Genomic DNA, 17625 nt, shown 5'->3' on the forward strand with positions numbered 1-17625 from the left:
CGGTACAGCAAAACTTACATAAGAACATATTGCAAGCATTATAAGACTCTACACTGTCTTCCTTGTTGTTCAAACACTTCACCAGAAAATATCTAGACCTTAGAGAGACCAATCATGCAAACCAAACTTCAACAAGCTCTATGGTAGTTCTTCATTAGTAGGTGCAAAGTACATGATGTAAGAGCTTAAACATGATCTATTTGAGCACAACAATTGCCAAGTATCAAATTATTCAAGATAATATACCAATTACCACATGAAGCATTTTCTGTTTCCAACCATATAACAATGAACGAAGCAGTTTCAACCTTCGCCATGAACATTAAAAGTAACACTAAGAACACATGTGTTCATATGCAACAACGGAGCGTGTCTCTCTCCCAAACAAAGAATGCTAGGATCCGATTTTATTCAAACATAAATAAAAATAAAAGCAAACTGACGCTCCAAGTAAAGCACATAAGATGTTACTGAATAAAAATATAGTTTCACTAGAGGTGACCTGATAAGTTGTCGATGAAGAAGGGGATGCCCAAGGCATCCCCAAGCTTAGATGCTTGAGTCTTCTTGAAATATGCAGGGATGAACCACGGGGGCATCCCCAAGCTTAGACTTTTCACTCTTCTTGGTCATATTGTATCATCCTCCTCTCTTGATCCTTGAAAACTTCCTCCACACCAAACTCGAAACAAACTCATTAGAGGGTTAGTGCATAATCAAAAATTCACATATTCAGAGGTGACATAATCATTCTTAACACTTCTGGACATTGCACAAAGCTACTGAAAGTTAATGGAACAAAGAAATCCATCAAACATAGCAAAACAGGCAATGCGAAATAAAAGGCAGAATCTGTCAAAACAGAACAGTCCGTAAAGACAAATTTTTCTGGGGCACTTAACTTGCTCAGATGAAAAAGCTCAAATTTAATGAAAGTTGCGTACATATCTGAGGATCACGCACGTAAACTGGCAGATTTTTCTGAATTACCTACAGACGGGGCTGCTCAATTTCGTGACAGTAAGAAATCTGTTTCTGCGCAGTAATCCAAATCTAGTATCAACCTTACTATCAAAGACTTTACTTGGCACAAAAATGTAATAAAATAAAGATAAGGAGAGGTTGCTACAGTAGTAACAACTTCCAAGACTCAAATATAAAACAAAAGTGCAGAAGTAAAATAATGGGTTGTCTCCCATAAGCGCTTTTCTTTAACGCCTTTCAGCTAGGCGCAGAAAGTGTGAATCAAGTATTATCAAGAGAAGAAGCATCAACATTATAATTTTCACAATTTGTCACAATAGGTATATTAGATGCTCCATCATCCATAGTGGTACTAAGGGCTTTGTCCATTTTAGGCCTATAATAGTTTTTTGGCTTAGGCACCTTAGAGACATACATGAACTTTTGCTCCTTACCCACATAAGCTTTCTCCTTAAACTTAAGAGAAGAAAAAGTTGAACCCAAGGTTACCATAGCTTCTTCAAGTTCACTAATCCTATGGGTTTGATTATCATGAGTAGCACAAGTTTCTAGGATAGCAATTCTCTCATTAATTCCACCTAGAGATTTATCAAGTTTATCAGTGTTATTAAGTAATATTCCCAATTTAGTCTTAATACTTGGAAGATTTTGCTCTATGGTCTCCAACTTTTTCATGACATCTTCAAGAGAGATTTCAATTTTAACTTCATTAACAGGTGGTATTCCAACTAGACTCTCAATAATGCAACTAGCTTCTAAAGCAGGAGTGCCTAGGAAATTACCTCCCGCAAGAGTATCAAGAACATACCTATTCCAGCTAGAGATACCAACATAAAACTTCCTAAGAAGGATAATAGTGGAGTGTTTCTTAGTGCACCTATGATGAGCATCACTAATTCTATACCACATCTTTAAAACTTTCTCCCCCTTGTTGCTTAAACGAACGAACTTCAACTTCAGGATTACTCATTTTTAGTAGTAGTAAATAAAGCAAACTAAATATAATAAATGCAAGTAACTAATTTTTTGTGTTTTTAATATAGAGAACGCAAGCAAGACAAGTGAAATAAAGTAAAGCAACTAATTTTTTTGTGTTTTTGATATAAAGAAGCAAACAAAACAGTAAATAAAATAAAGTAAAGCAAGACAAAAACAAAGTAAAGAGATTGGATGTGAGAGACTCCCCTTGCAGCGTGTCTTGATCTCCCAGGCAACGGCGCCAGAAAAAAAGCTTGATAACGCGTGAAGCACACGTCCGTTGGGAACCCCAAGAGGAAGGTGTGATGCGTACAGCAGCAAGTTTTCCCTTAGTAAGAAACCAAGGTTTATCTAACCAGTAGGAGTCAAGGGCCACGTGAAGGTCGTTGGTGACGGAATGTAGTGCGACGCAACACCAGGGATTCCGGCGCCAACATGGAACCCGCACAACACAATCAAAATACTTTGCTCCAACGTAACAGTTCCAACGTAACAGTGATGTTGTCAATCTCACCGGCTTGCTGTAAACAAAGGATTAAATGTATAGTGTGGAAGATGATGTTTGTTTGTGAAGAACAGTAGAGAACAATGATTGCAGTAGATTGTATTCAGATGTAAAAGAATGGACCGGGGTCCACAGTTCACTAGTGGTGTCTCTCCCATAAGACAAATAGCATGTTGGGTGAACAAATTACAGTTGGGCAATTGACAAATAGAGATGCATACATATCATGATGATTACTATAAGATTTAATCAGGGCATTACGACAAAGTACATAGACCGCTATCCAGCATGCATCTATGCCTAAAAAGTCCACCTTCGGGTTAGCATCCGCACCCCTTCCAGTATTAAGTTGCAAACAACAGACAATTGCATTAAGTATGGTGCGTAATGTAATCAACACAAATATCCTTAGACAAAGCATTGATGTTTTATCCCTAGTGGCAACAGCACATCCACAACCTTAGAACTTTCTGTGTGTTCTCAAAAAAAAAACCTTAGAACTTTCTGTCACTGTCCCAGATTCAATGGAGGCATGAACCCACTATCGAGCATAAATACTCCCTCTTGGACTCACAAGTATCAACTTGGCCAGAGCCTCTACTAGCAACGGAGAGCATGCAAGAACATAAACAACATATATATGATAGATTGATAATCAACTTGACATAGTATTCAATATTCATCGGATCCCAACAAACACAACATGTAGCATTACAAATAGATGATCTTGATCATGATAGGCAGCTCACAAGATCTAACATGATAGCACAATGAGGAGAAGACAACCATCTAGCTACTGCTATGGATCCATAGTCCAAGGATGAACTACTCACGCATCAATCCGGAGGCGGGCATGGTGATGTAAAGCCCTCCGGTGATGATTCCCCTCTCCGGCAGGGTGCCGGAGGCGATCTCCTGAATCCCCCGAGATGGGATTGGCGGCGGCGGTGTCTCTGGAAGTATTTCCGTATCGTGGCTCTCGGTAATAGGGTTTTCGCGACGAAGAGTTTAAGTAGGCGGAAGGGCAGGGTCGGTGGAGGCACGAGGGCCCCACACCATAGGGCGGCGCAGACCCCACCCTGGCCGCGCGGCCCTGTGGTTTGGGCGCCTCGTCGCCCCACCTCGTATGCTCTTCGGTCTTCTGGAAGCTCCGTGGAAAAAAAAGACCCTGGGCGTTGATTTCGTCCAATTCCGAGAATATTTCCTTTGTAGGATTTCTGAAACCAAAAACAGCAGAAAACAGCAACTGGCGCTTCGGCATCTCGTCAATAGGTCAGTGCCGGAAAATGCATATATAATAATGACATAAAGTGTGTATAAAACATGTGAGTATTGTCATAAAACTAGCATGGAATATAAGAAATTATGGATACGTTTGAGACGTATCATGAAACAGTAAAAACGGCTACATATTTGATAAACCGGATGCCTCTTCGTATCATAGGCTATAAAACTCCTGCTGAGTGTCTTTTCAAATCAAATAAATTTATAGTCCCTCCAAAGGTGTTTGGATGTGTTTGCTTTGTGCATGATTACAGAAATTCTGTTGGAAAATTAGATCCACGAGCCATTAAATGTGTATTTGTGGGCTATCCTCCATCAAAAAAGGGATATAGGTGTTGGTGTCCCTCAGAGCGTAGATTCTTCGTAAGCATGGATGTAACCTTCCATGAACATGAGTCATATTATGGGCCAGCAAGTAACACTGGCATTACCTTGGCTGAGTGCAACAAGAAGGAGGGCATGATGATACTCTGAACCCAGTTCTTGTTCCCTCTTCAGGTGGCTCTTTAATTCATAACAATACTCAAAGTCAGGGGGAGGAGAAAGAAGATGATAGTGACTCCTGCCAGGGAGATACAGGAGATGCGACAAGGACTTTATCACATCCATTGCAAGTTGCAGAGTCTCCCATGCATGAGGACCCAGGTTTTGATTCCAACTCTCCTAGTTCTGTATATCTCCTACTAGCACTACAGGGCAGGGCGATAACCAACCAACTGATCATACCCCTGAAGATGTCCCTCAAAATAATTTTCCTATTGCCTTGAGAAAGCCAACTAGAACCCGAAATACTCCAGGACACCTCAAAGACTTTGTTGGGTATAAGCATGATATAGCTAATTTTGTCTCCTACAAGTATTGTAGTCCATCCTTCCGAAGCTTCATTGCCTCTTTAGACTCGGTTTCCATACCATCACGTTGGGAAATAGCCATAGAGGACCCGAAATGGAAGGATGCCATGCTTGATGAGATGAAAGCTTTGGAAAAGAATAAAACCTGGGAGCTCGTGAATCTACCTCCAGGTAAGCATCCTGTAGGATGTAAATGGGTTTTCACCGTTAAACATACTCCAGAGGGAAAGGTGGATAGATATAAAGCGCGTCTAGTAGCCAAGGGTTACACACAAACCTATGGGATTGACTACGAAGAAACCTTTGCCCCTGTGGCAAAGATGAATTCAGTCAGGACTCTTATATCATGTGCTGTTAATCTTGATTGGGATATTTACCAAATGGATGTAAAAAATGCCTTCCTTCATGGAGACCTCCAAGAGGAAGTATACATGCATATTCCTCCCGGTTTTGAATCAAGTGAAACAAATGGAAAGGTGTTGCGTCTACGTCGGTCATTATATGGCTTGAAACAATCACCACGGGCTTGGTTCGATCGATTCAGGCAAGCAATGTTGAAGAGGGGCTATCATCAAAGCAATGCCGACCATACACTATTCTACCAACATGCGAATGATAAGGTAGCAATATTGATAGTGTATGTTGATGACATTGTGATTACAGGTGATGACTCGCAGGAGATCACAAATCTGAAGAAATACCTTGTACAAGAGTTTGACGTGAAAGACTTGGGCTACTTAAGGTATTTTCTTGGTATAGAAGTTTCACGTGGATCAATGGGTATATTCTTGTCACAAAGGAAATATGTCCTAGATTTAATTAAGGAAACTGGTATGCACGGTTCACGACCTGCAGCTACACCGATTGAGCAAAATCATCGGTTAAGTTGTGATATTGGGGCTTCGGTTGATAGGGGACGCTACCAAAGGCTAGTTGGAAGGCTAATTTATCTTTCACATACACGTCCAGATATAGCTTATGTTGTCAGCGTCGTGAGTCAATTTATGCATGATCCAAAAATAATACATATGGAAGCTGTCAATAGAATTCTGCGGTACTTGAAGGGAAGCCCAGGAAAAGGTCTCCTATATACAAAACAAGGAGACTTACATGTTGAATGTTATACTGATGCTGACTGGGCAGGTTCACTCGAAGACCGGAGATCAACTTCTGGCTATTGCACTTATGTTGGAGGGAATCTTGTCTCATGGCGTAGCAAGAAGCAGGGTGTAGTAGCTCGATCAACCGCGAAAGCTGAATTCAGATCCATGGCCCATGGTATATGTGAACTGTTATGGCTAAAGATCCTTCTAACAGAATTGAAGTTGTATAAATGTAAGACCCTGATGCTCTATTGTGATAATAAAGCTGCTATTGACATTGCTAATAACCCTATTCAGCATGATAGAACAAAACATGTTGAAATTGATAGACACTTCATCAAAGAAAAGCTAGATAGAGGAGTAATATGTTTACCATATGTTACATCAGCTAGTCAAGTGGCAGATGTGCTTACAAAAGGGTTACCTGAAAAGTTATTTAATACATTTTTGTAGCAATATGGGTCTATATGATGTATTTGCCCCATCTTGAGTGGGGGTGTTGGAGTATGTTGTAGTTTTGTTGTATTGGAGGGTCTTATGTGTGAAAGGGTGAGAAGAATCGAGAGATAGATAGAAGCTCCAGAACTCCTTATCCCCTTCATCATTATCTGAAAATTACTTAGTGAATGAAATATACTTTCCCTAAATTCCTTCACTGCAACACACAAGGTTAGTTACTACTGCTTTCTTTTCCGCTAGTATTAGGTTATTTTTTTTTTGCATGAAATAGCCTCAAGTATATTATATGCCTGTCCTTATATTGTGTGCTTATATTTCTCAATTGTTGGCAAATATAACTAACAATAAGTTTAGTTTTTCCAGTTCATGCTACCTCGGCACTTTGTTTGTCTAATTATGGTGATTGGTGTTATTTATGTTAAAGTAGATATATACATAGGGTATCACATTGCACACTATTACTAAGTAACGAATCATGTGTTATAATAGCAAACACATTTTATGAAGCACAATTATTTGCAAATATCACACATATATAGTTTCCGCCTCACACGTCGTGTGATTTGCTTAGTGGCTCGTCAGGACCCATTTCGTGGGGGAATTTTATTTTTTGCCACTATTTACTTAGAACTTTTACAATTTGCCCTTCTTTACATTGTACTCTATCTTTTGCCCCACATTACTCTGCACCTTAATCATTTGCCCCTTTTGGATTGTTTAGTGTATTTTTAGAACTTAAGCCCATATGAAAAGACCGAATGCCCCTGTCCCGTCCTTCTCCATTCTTACATGTGCTGCAGCTGGTGCGTCGCCGCCGCCGGCACCCTGCGAGGCTGCGATGAGGTCGCCGCCTCTAGAAACAGGAGAGAATGAGGTTGGCCCGTCGAGGCTTCGACAACGGATTTCCTGACCCCGTCGCGTAGGCTAGAGAGGTCGCTGGTGGCTCTCGTCCCTGTGACCTGTCTCACTCGAGCGTCAGATCTGCCATGGCCGACGCCGGCACCCGGCCATGGTGAGCCCATGGATAATTCTGTTCCAGGGGAGCTAGGCGGCGGCAGCCCGCGAGAGCCAGAAAAAAGACTAGGACGACGCAGCAGCAGAGGAGTGCGAGCAAGGCGGTGGGCGCATGCCGGCGCGGAGGAGCGCGAGTGCGGCGGAGGAATACACGGAACCTCGACCTGCTCGCACGCAATCTGCTGTCGGCAAGGGGCGTGCAGGTGGCCGGGGCAGGGACGCAACAATTTCATGGACGGCCATCACCGACGGAGCACCATGTGGCCGTAGCGCTGCAACGACGACGTCTATTGAAGGGCTCGATCTGTCGATCAGATCTCGTTGCTTCGTCAGAATCAGAGCAAGCAGGGCAGTTTGGTCTTTGGTCGTGGATCCTATTTGAGGCAGGGCAATTTGTAAAGACGCAAAGTAGTGTGGGGCAAAAAGTAGAGTACAATGTAAAGAAGGGCAAATTGTAAAAGTCCTAAGTAAATAGTGGCAAAAAATAAAATTCCGTGGAAGCCTATTGTATAAAAGGGGACCAAGCATATCCAACTGACATCACTTTCCACAACAGCCCACTTGTGTGCTTACAAGCAATATACCAAAACGAGCACCTGGACAAAGCAAACATCGGCAAGGTGTTGCGACAAACTGCATCTGCATCATCACCTCCTGTTCGTATTCATATTATGTTGCCCATGATTTTTTATGTAAGTTAAATTTATGAACTTTGATAAAAAAAAAATATAATAATACTAAGATCTACTATACCAAATGCATATAATATTAAAATATATTTCATGAAAATTTTAAAAATAGTAATTTTTATATGTACGAAGTTTGACCATGACCAAAATTTACAAAGTTTGACCAAAACCAAACATTATATGCGACTTATTTTGAGCAGGAGGAAGTATAATGCATTCGTACAAAAAATCTTGCTTCTTAAGTTCTCTAATATTGTAATTTATTAAAAGCTAATTGTAATATACGTTGTTGTAATACATAAGTTTTAGTTGGTGTGGTGCGTGTGAATCATACACGAGTATGGTTACACCGTTATGCCATGAGCCCATGATACCAGTTTAAATGAAAAGATGCATAAAATTCGGCTAGAAATAAATAGGATTTAGAATACACATGTTATATTTGAAAGACACGTGTTGCATGTAAACACTTGCTGACACTGTCGCAGCTAAGTAGGGGCCTAACCGGGCTGTGGCTCGTCCTGGAATTTTGCTAACTCCAGCTCATTTCTACAAGCAGACCAGCAATGCAATGAAAAAAAAAAAGTCTAGATGCTTATTGTTTCTCCTAGGCAAACACAGCCCTCGAGCAAGCCTACGAGTCAATTTGCAAAACTGTTGAATGGCATGTCTTTTCTCAAATTTTTAGCTAAGCTCGAAAACTTCTGATAATAATAAAAATCTAATGTGCTTACTAGTCTTCTGCAAGATGATCGGGCCTTTCTGATTCGCATGCACAAAAGCATGAAAAAGACAGTATTAGCGACTTAGCGTGATTTGCAGGAATAAAAATGTTAGGCAGCAAATAAAAACGACGGAGTACTAACAAGGACGAGTTGGAGGAATATTCAAATCGGACCCCACTTCATGTCTTAAATGACGTTTTCAATGTAAAGAAAATCTGAAAACAATTTGTCATCTTTCTAAATGTTTATGGACATTGGATAAGTTTTCAAGCGGATATTTTTTCTCCAAAATAGAGTGCAAATGATTTAAGCAGGAAAAATTGTAAGAATCGAAATCCCCTGTAAATCCTCTACTTTTTTGAAAAACGAAGTAGAAATAAAAGAAGGACCAGTTTTTTTAAGGAACTGGCGAGCACCTTACTGAATCAAAATATCATAGGAGTGTACCCTTAATGTCCTCAGGAGCAACACCATTTTAGGAAGAACTAAAAGACCAAGACGTCTTTGATTTGCAGTCTCGTAGAAAAACAAATTAAAATACATGCATAAACCTTTTTTTCTGTTTATGCCCTCTGTTGTTGTCTTCTATTGCTGTCAGCCCCATCTAGAACATGCATCCGGGCCGTTTCTATCGTTACAAGGACATCACTGTCACTTGACAAGATAAAAGACTGGAAAAGAAACGGTACAGACAGTCCGCTTGATGAAGATACCATTGCAAAAACTATTCTGATCATTCAGGGGAGGGAGGCCCATTCAGGCTCCACAGAAGTAGGTGCCACAGATCAGATGCCACCAGAATATCAGACCAACAATACAACCAAGCTACCAACAGTAGTAGTCATTAAAGAGAGTATCGAGTGACGCGTGCCACTAAGTTCAACCACGTGCTTGCAAACATAGTATGTACAATGTTACAGACATTATTCCTATTTATCTGGAATATTGTTTCTGTGGGGCTTCTAGTTCAAATCATCTTGGATACACATGATTCTGCTGCATCTAAAAGCGAAGAATGCTACTCCTTGAATCCAAAATCATCGAATATACCCTGAAAGTGGAAGAGGGAACTAGTTAGCCCTTTCAAATGCATGTCAAGCCTTGAAGGTGCGGATCAATTAGAACATATATTCCAAGATCATCAAACATGCCAGTTTGTATTTTTCAGTTATAGATAGAGCGGTTGGTTACGGAAAGAATCAAAAGCTAACCTCAGCATCATTTATTCCATATGCAACACAATAGTGTTCCTGAAAACAGAAAATGTAACACATGGAAAATCAGAGCACAGACATATGTAACTATATTTGTATGGGAAACGGGATTCGCTCAACTGATAAGCATTATTTTCAAGGAATTACCTGCATCATATGCCACTCCTCAAACTCATCAAATAACTCTAGCCGCTCAATCCTGCAACCACACAGTTTCATGAGTTGTGACGGCAAGAAAACCACAGAGGTGTGAAGTAACATAAACTGGAATTTACATCCTTTGTCAAGATCATATTTAGAACTCTATAGAGCAATAGAAATAAATTATTCACCAGACACTCCAGAGTGACCTTTAAAGTGGTAGGCAAAAAAAAGTCCAGAAGAATAAGTTGTTCTCCCTTGTGATACTACAGCTCCACATGGTCAATTTAACTGTACTAGTCTGTCACACTTGTTCTAACATAAAATGCTCAACAGGCGAGTAGCCCACTGAATTGGGTAACCTGCTGTTCAGTTCAGGTAATGATATCAAACAGCACCACTCAACAAAGACATGATTATTAGTTGAGTTTGACATTCATCCATCGCTTATTAATTGACAGGAACTAAAACACATTAATTATCTTTCAAACCTGAGAATCTTCCAGTATTACTCCGTATTTTCCAAGGACAGACAGAAACATTACCTACGCCTTTCTGCACTGTCGATGAAATCATTATATATTTTCAACATGTCCCGCGCAACAGCTCTCTGGAAAATCAACCATAAGATCCCTAGAAAGGCTTCCTATATTAGAATTCTATGGTTAATCAAATGTATACCTTCCATCCATGGTCAAGAAATAGTTTTTCCTTGTGACCTAAGGTTGGTGTAGCATTTATACCAAGGAGCGGGCATCCTCTACTCTGTGTAGGCAACAGGAAGCATTACACAATGCATCAATGGTAAAGATGAAGTAGCAGTTACCTCACTAATCAATATATACTTCGATAGCAGAGAAAATAACACATCCTAACCAACAACAAAAGCAGCATTTGGCATCATTCATGCATCAATGTTAAAGATGAAGTAGCAGTTACCTCACTAATCAATGTATATTTCGAAAGCAGAGAAAATAACAGATCCTAACAACCAATAAAAGCAGCATCTGGCATCATTCATGCAAGTAAGATGTACTCAATCAATTCAGATCCACAAATCAAACATACTTGACCAAATGCCTTCTGATATTTGATCACAAACTTCAACATGGCAATGCAGTTTTAATTGCAGTCTTTCCATCCCCCTGAATTGCGCACATCCAGTGCACTTTTAGTTTGCCTTCTTCCTCTTCAGGTATGCATATAATAACTCCCTGTGCTCTATTGTTTAGTTGCCATAGAGCTGCAACTGACCAGCTGTTCTATGGTTTTAAAGATGATCTAATAACAATTACATTGTTTGCGATGAATAAATAAAATAAATACCGTCCATTACAAGCAAAGGTCACATTTATTAAGTTTTTCTATTTAGAGTATGGCACGGATGATATTCGAGTATTAATTTCCTAGATGGACAAAATATCATGCAAGTCATAAAACAATGTCCTGATATTTGCAATCATTCCTCAATACAAATGGTTCATGCAACCATAGTGAAACAAAGGGGAAATTGTACCTCAAGATTTCTAATCATTTGCTCCCCAAATGCATCATCTGGATGGATCTGCATCAGCACAAAAGTTAACAGTGCCAAAAGCTATCACATATAAAGAGTGGCAAAATAGTACATCAAGAGAGAATTATTTAACCTGCTCGTATAAGAAAAAAATTGCAGTGGAGAACTTTTCAGATGCCCAACTAACAATAGCATCGGTTGAAGTTGGATCTAAGTAAATTAGCACACACTCGGCAATTATAAAGGTCGGCAAGCTGATGGCAACAGAAAGATTTATCAAAAGCTTGAAAACCTGTGATTTAAGTCAAGAATGGAAATAATTGTGCAGCATAACTCCAAGCCAGTGTAACTTTCATTAGCAGATAAAATAGGATAAACGTTCTCACCCAAACAGTGAAACAAACTAATCCAAAAATAAATTAAAGATATGTTCATATGAACAAGGAAAACCCTGCTTTTCCGTTTCTGTGACATGCATATTAATACGAATATAGATAAAATTAAGTTATAATACATGTGACAACCATGCAGGCTAGAAATTTTGATTAAGCTACAGAACTTGCCCACTTTGTACATCATAAATACTCCCTCCGTCCCGTTTTAATTAACTCAACCGTAATTTTGCAAAAAAAACCCTATCGTTTTTTACTCCTCCGTCAACTCGTGTAGCAGGGCCGAGCTGCGCGCAGTCCCTCTTTCTTGCGGCCGGCGCCGCCGAGCTGGCATCCCGGCCGGCACCGGCGTTGGGGCCCTCCACTGTGGGTTATGGCGCGAGGCCGCCAGCCTGCCAGAGCGAGCAGGTCGCCGGCCGTTCGTCTTTCGGAGGTCAGTGGGGCTGGAGGCGGCCGGAAACGAGCTGTGAGGCGCCGGCATGGCGGACGCCTCCTCCACACGCCGCCCGCTGCACGCCCGCGGATCCGGGACAAGGGAATCGAACGGGCCTGGGAGCGGGGCGCGTCCTAGCCTGCCACCTCGACGAGCCCACCTCCGACTCCACCGCCGCGTCCCGCCTCGTCTCCGTGACTCGCCGAGTGGGCTCCGATGGAGCGCGCCAGGCCGGAGTGACGCGGTCGGCCTCTGCTCGCCTCTGCTCTCCCTAGATCAGTAGATCGATCCCAGCTGGATCCATCGATCGATCGATTGGATCTCACGGAGATTAGATCTTAGGGAGTCTGTTTTGAAATTTGAAACTGTATAGGGACGGGAATGTAAAAATCTATTTCTGAAGCGTTTTTTCTCTCCCAAGTTAATTAAAACGGGACGGAGGGAGTATAAAAGAGAACATAAGAATAAGGTACAATAGAATATACCTAGGATCCATTCCAGCCATGTCAATAAGTCTATCTAGTTTCGGTATTTCACGAATATCAGCAGAAAATAGCTTGTAGTGTGTACTCGTCACTTCACCTTTTTCTGAAATATTTGGCCAGTATTAATTATTGTGCAGGCACATAGGAAAAGAAAAGTACAAAACTGGAAATCCTGTGACAAGGAGTAGTCACTTCAACTTACAGTTATTGCTGGAATTTAGTAGTGTTGTAACTAAGACTGGTACATTTTCAGTTTAAGTTCTAACAGAGATAAATTCCGTCCAGACCCAATGGAAGATGAAAATATAACACAAATTATCTACAACAATAACCAATACAACATGCTTCCTAGAACAAAACCAACTTGCTGTAAGTCAAGTTAAAACCGACGGTACAACCTCTCTGGACCAGAAGATGGACAATAAGCTAGGGATACTGTCAGCTCAGCAAACAATCCATCATTGCCTGGTGTTGACATCAAAATTTCTGCTAAAGGCACCAAAATAACACACCGACTAGCTATACATAAAACCACGAAAACGAAAAATAGTGGTATCTAGATTTGCGGGTGTATTGCAGTACAATTAGCACTGCCCTTAGATGAATAGAGGCAGGCAGGCAACAGTCAGAGCATAAATGAGAGAAGTACCAATTGAGATAGTAGCTTCAGGTCCTAATTTTTCCTTCATTTCAGTATAGTGGTTGATGATGGCAGCCTTTTTGCTGGTTACCTGCCAAACATCAGAAGTTGCCATGCATGTACAAAGATAAGAAGCTGGTGTTGGGAAGGATAATCAATGAGCATAGTGAGTATTAACACAAAAATGATAGTGCATGGATGCTACACTTGAATATGCAAAGGAAAAGATTTACATACCTCCTGAAAGTCCAGCTCTACATAAAGGTATGGAGCAAGCCCTTCGCCCTATAATAACAAATACAGGGAAGAAGAAAAAAGAGAAATTAATAATGTTTCTTATAAAATCACCAACACACTTTATGCAGTCTAATCATCATCAGTCCCTCCAACCAAAATAGAATATTAGATCACCCAAAGAAATACATATAAGAACACAAATGGTGCAGCAGGTTCAACTTAAATGTTAAAATGGCATGAACGATACAGGGGGGAAATGTAAAATGAACATAGGTCAGGAAAAGGGCAGTGATGGCCATGAAATGTGGAGTTGGAGACTAACTTGCAACTGGAAAAATGTGGTGTCAAAGCCTGCGCCAAGAGATAATATCTGTTTCCTCTTCTGATCACCACCGCCATTCCCAGCACCGAGGAACTGGAGCATAAGCTTCCTAAGGACAGACCAGCGGGCATAGTAGCCTTTGCGAAATCATTCGAATCGAAGCAAATCAGAATTTCCACTCACATAATTTTAATTCAGAGAATCATACTATTTAAAATAAAATACAGATGCACTACCTACCACGATTGATTATGGGCGCCCTCTTCGTTGTCCGCCTCACGAAATGGTGCACGTAATCATCCTTCATGTATCCTTTAGTGACACAGGACCTGCAAAAGATGACGATCATGCCATGTAAGTGAACGGTTAACCCCCATGTTTGCTCTGCATACCGAGACCCCTAGCCTGGAAGCAACTAAAGGTTGGTTTAGACCATCGATTTATTCAAAATGGGTAGTAGTAATTTGTCACAGACAGGGGCGGACCGCTCGGCAGAACATTTCTGTCGCATCGTAAGATCCATTGCAGAATTGATGCAGGCAAAATGGAAACTAGCTAAGAGCAGATTCATTCGGAAAATAAGATCAACAGAAGGTTACCATGTTTCCCTGACTAGACGAAGCAGCATCACTGCCTTCACGAAGGTTACCGTGGCTCAAATGTTTACTTAAAGTCGATCTGCCACAACAGACAGCATGCTAACGCACGAACTAGCCGAGCTGGATTCTACACAAATCAGAGTTTCCTAGTCCTCTGCTACCGTAGCAAGGGAGAACACAAAGCATCCGTGCGACGCGCGGCAGAAAGCAGCGGGGAGGCGCGGCGGGTGGGGAAGGGGGGAAAGGGCAAGTGTGAGGAGGTTGGGGCGGGGGGTTACAGCTTGCTTGCCGCGGCGTCGTCGTTGGTGGCCTGCACGGCGGCCGGGCTGCTCCTCGCGGCGGCGATGCCGCCTCCCGCCTCTGCCGGCTCCATCGTACGGGGCGTGGCAGCGCGGATCGGGCGCCGGCGGCACGCGCGCGCGCGGGGACGGGGCGCCGGGATGGGGAGCCGGTGGGCGCTTGCACGAGAAGCGACGGAGCTGGAGGAAGAGGAAACACGAGAGGTGGAGTTGGGCCACGACCTAGCCCTCGTGAAGACCAAATACGCAGTCCTTTTGGACCAAAAGCCTTCTGGCAGTTACAACTGATGGGCTTTCTGTGTTTCTAGAGTTAGCACCGAGTGCGCAGCCCACCACAGGTAACATATGATGAAGTCAGTAATCGCGAAATCGTTAGAAAAGTGTCACCTTCGTGAAAGGACAACTGGCTTCGCACACGACATGTGGCGCGATGTAGTGCCATAAAATTTCTGAGAAGTGGTCTCACTGCTCGCTACGTGTCGCAAGGAAAAACAAGGTGGAGATGAGGGAGGAGAGAGAAGACAGCGGGAGGCTGGGTTAGGTCAGCTTTTCCCTTTTTTCTACATTTGTTTTTTTCTCAAAATGAAATATCTTGAGAACCGTAATTCTAAATTACGAACTGTTTTCACTTTTGTCATCTTCTCGTCGAGATCTTCAAACTACATCCCATGTTGATAGATTTTGAGATATTTTTTTAGTATTTCTTATACTATTATGGTTGTACTCGTGGTGTGTATCTAGCTGTACTCGTGATGAACTGATAAATATTTCTGTTTTAAATGTATTTGGTGAATTTTTTTCCCTTTACTCGTGTGTGTGGCTGTACCTGTACTCGTTCGTGTAAGCGATTGTACTTACTCGTGTGCGCGACTGTACATGTCTCGTGTGCGCGACTGTATCCGTACTCGTTCGTGTATGTAACTGTACTCGCTCGTCTATGTAACTGTACTCGGGTGCTCACTAAGTTATACTTGTCATTCGATGTACATGTAGATGTACGCGCTGTTGGACATATGGAGATGTATGTGCGTGGCCAGACGTACGTGGCTATACGCGTGTGGATGTAAGTAGAGCTGCTCTACTCGCACGGGCGGACGTTTCACGCGGGGCTAACATGTGTCAACCGTTCGTACGTTATGCGGGACAAAGTTTCCCTTCGCGAAGATCGGTCTCTAGCTAATGGTACCCAACAATCATATTTTCCACCAAACCTATTTATCGTTGTAGTATGGGAGCTAATACATTCTGCACGTTAGTGAGAACTAGCCGGGCCGCGACCCTTTAGAAAAAAGTGTCCTTTTCTTTTTCGGTTTTAGGAAGTTTCTAGAAATCTTTAGTTCGAGTATTCTCTTTTGTTCTTGTTTCTTGTGGTTCTTCGCTGGTTCTCGTCTTTTCTTTTTTTTCTTCTGTAAGTTTTAGTTTTTCTATTTTTTATTTATCCTTTTCTTTCAAAATTCTAAACATTTTCTGAAAAATACAAATTTCAAAATTTTAAATTCAAACAAAGTTAAGAAATTTTTAAGTTCTAGCAAAATTTAAAGTTAAGAAAATTTTAAATTAGAGAAAATTATAAAATTAAGAAAATTTTGAATTCAAATCTGAGCAATATTTCGATTTCAAGTTTTCAAATTTAAACATTTTTATTTTGAAAATTTTGAAATCTGTACATTTTTTCAAATCTGGATATTTTTCGAATATAGTAGAAAAAGAGAGAAACATAGAGAATTCCTTACCTGGATTTAAAATAATAGAAATGTTTTCCAAAATATTTAGATTTCAAAAAAGTTCAATTTTAAAAAATGTTCAACTTTCAAAATGTTCGGTTTAAAAAATGTTTGGATTTAAAATTGTTTCAGATTTGGAAAAAATTAAATTTTAAATTTTTAGAAGTCCAAATTTCAAAACAGTCTAGATTTTGCAAAAAAAAAGTTCAGATTTCAAGAAAGTTTAAATTTTAAAAATTGTTCAGATTAAAAATGTGTTTAGATTTTAAAAAATGTTTAGAAATCATTCAAAAAAAATTGAACATATTTCAAATACCAAAAACTAGATAGAAAACCTCCCAATTTGTGTGAAAGTCCAAAAAAATATGTTTCATATACTATTATGTTTTTTGAAAAAGGTGATACGTTACCACTACAGGAAATTAGCGAGAAAACAAAATGGGCTGGCCCATCTTGAGCTTGTTTCAGGCGGCGTGTATGTTCGGCACCGTAGCGAGTGGTGATATTTGGCACTGGTTCGGAATCCTACATGCTGACCATGTCGGCCTTTAGAGCATCCCCACTCGTTGGCGCTCCCCACGCCCAAATTCGGCGAAATTTTCGTCCGGATTGGATGAAGATTTGGCGTGGGGAGCGCCGAAGTTCCAGTCGTCCCCCCGGCAGGAAACCCCCAACCTCGACCATTTGACATATTTCAAACAAATTCAACATAAAATTTAACAAGTTCGGCAAACAAGAGTACGAAAATTGCTGAAACAAATTCGGCGATAATCAGTACAATGTTTAACAAGTGCTGAAACAAATGAAGCACATAATTTCACAATTTTTCAAACAAATTAAGACAGACTAGTTGGCGTCGGCGTTGGCGTTGCCTCGGAGCCTCCATATGTGCTCCACCAGATCATCTTGCAGCAGCTGATGCATTGTAGAGTCTCGAATCTCCTGGCGCATAGCAAAGAAGGCGGCCCATGATAGAGGCACCTGGTGATTAGGCTGTGCAAGAGGACCCTCTCTCTCATATGGTGCTTCTT

At 41.1% G+C, this 17625-nt stretch overlaps 2 protein-coding genes across 6 annotated transcripts in view; one reads left to right on the plus strand and one right to left on the minus strand.

The window, feature by feature from the left end:
• Nucleotides 1-6280, plus strand: part of LOC127311372 (uncharacterized) — a 52166-nt gene extending 45886 nt beyond the window's left edge. For 3 of the 5 annotated variants that reach the window (XM_071823597.1, XM_051341796.2, XM_071823599.1), the window contains 2 exons: nucleotides 4250-4396; nucleotides 5746-6280. In XM_071823597.1, coding sequence (XP_071679698.1) covers nucleotides 4250-4396; nucleotides 5746-6158 — 560 coding nt within the window. In that variant the 3' untranslated portion in view covers nucleotides 6159-6280. Of the gene's footprint in view, nucleotides 1-4249; nucleotides 5345-5745 lie in introns of all 5 variants that reach the window. The other 2 variants (XM_071823598.1, XR_011748941.1) reach the window with 2 other exon arrangements.
• Nucleotides 6281-9292: 3012 nt separating this feature from the next.
• On the minus strand, nucleotides 9293-15084 carry LOC127311371 (leucine carboxyl methyltransferase 1 homolog). Its single transcript, XM_051341795.2, has 13 exons — nucleotides 14850-15084; nucleotides 14213-14301; nucleotides 13973-14109; nucleotides 13651-13698; nucleotides 13423-13504; nucleotides 12774-12876; nucleotides 11597-11717; nucleotides 11464-11511; nucleotides 10629-10712; nucleotides 10493-10557; nucleotides 9954-10005; nucleotides 9804-9842; nucleotides 9293-9643 (listed from the first exon to the last, which is right to left on the minus strand). Exons 1-13 carry the CDS (start codon nucleotides 14942-14944, stop codon nucleotides 9611-9613), a joined length of 996 nt encoding a protein of 331 aa, XP_051197755.1. The 5' UTR covers nucleotides 14945-15084; the 3' UTR covers nucleotides 9293-9610.
• Nucleotides 15085-17625: the final 2541 nt, after the last annotated feature.

This window comes from Lolium perenne, chromosome 7 (assembly GCF_019359855.2).
Source record: "Lolium perenne isolate Kyuss_39 chromosome 7, Kyuss_2.0, whole genome shotgun sequence".
Taxonomy (NCBI): Eukaryota; Viridiplantae; Streptophyta; class Magnoliopsida; order Poales; family Poaceae; genus Lolium; species Lolium perenne.

Coding starts and splice junctions, on each gene's coding strand:
- LOC127311371 (XM_051341795.2), bottom strand. CDS start 14,944: ATGGAGCCGGCAGAGGCGGGAGGCGGCATCGCCGCCGCGAGGAGCAGC. Junction 14,110..14,212: donor GGCGCCCATAATCAATCGTG/GTAGGTAGTGCA, acceptor GATTTCGCAAAG/GCTACTATGCCCGCTGGTCT. Junction 10,558..10,628: donor TTCTTGACCATGGATGGAAG/GTATACATTTGA, acceptor TTGATTTTCCAG/AGAGCTGTTGCGCGGGACAT.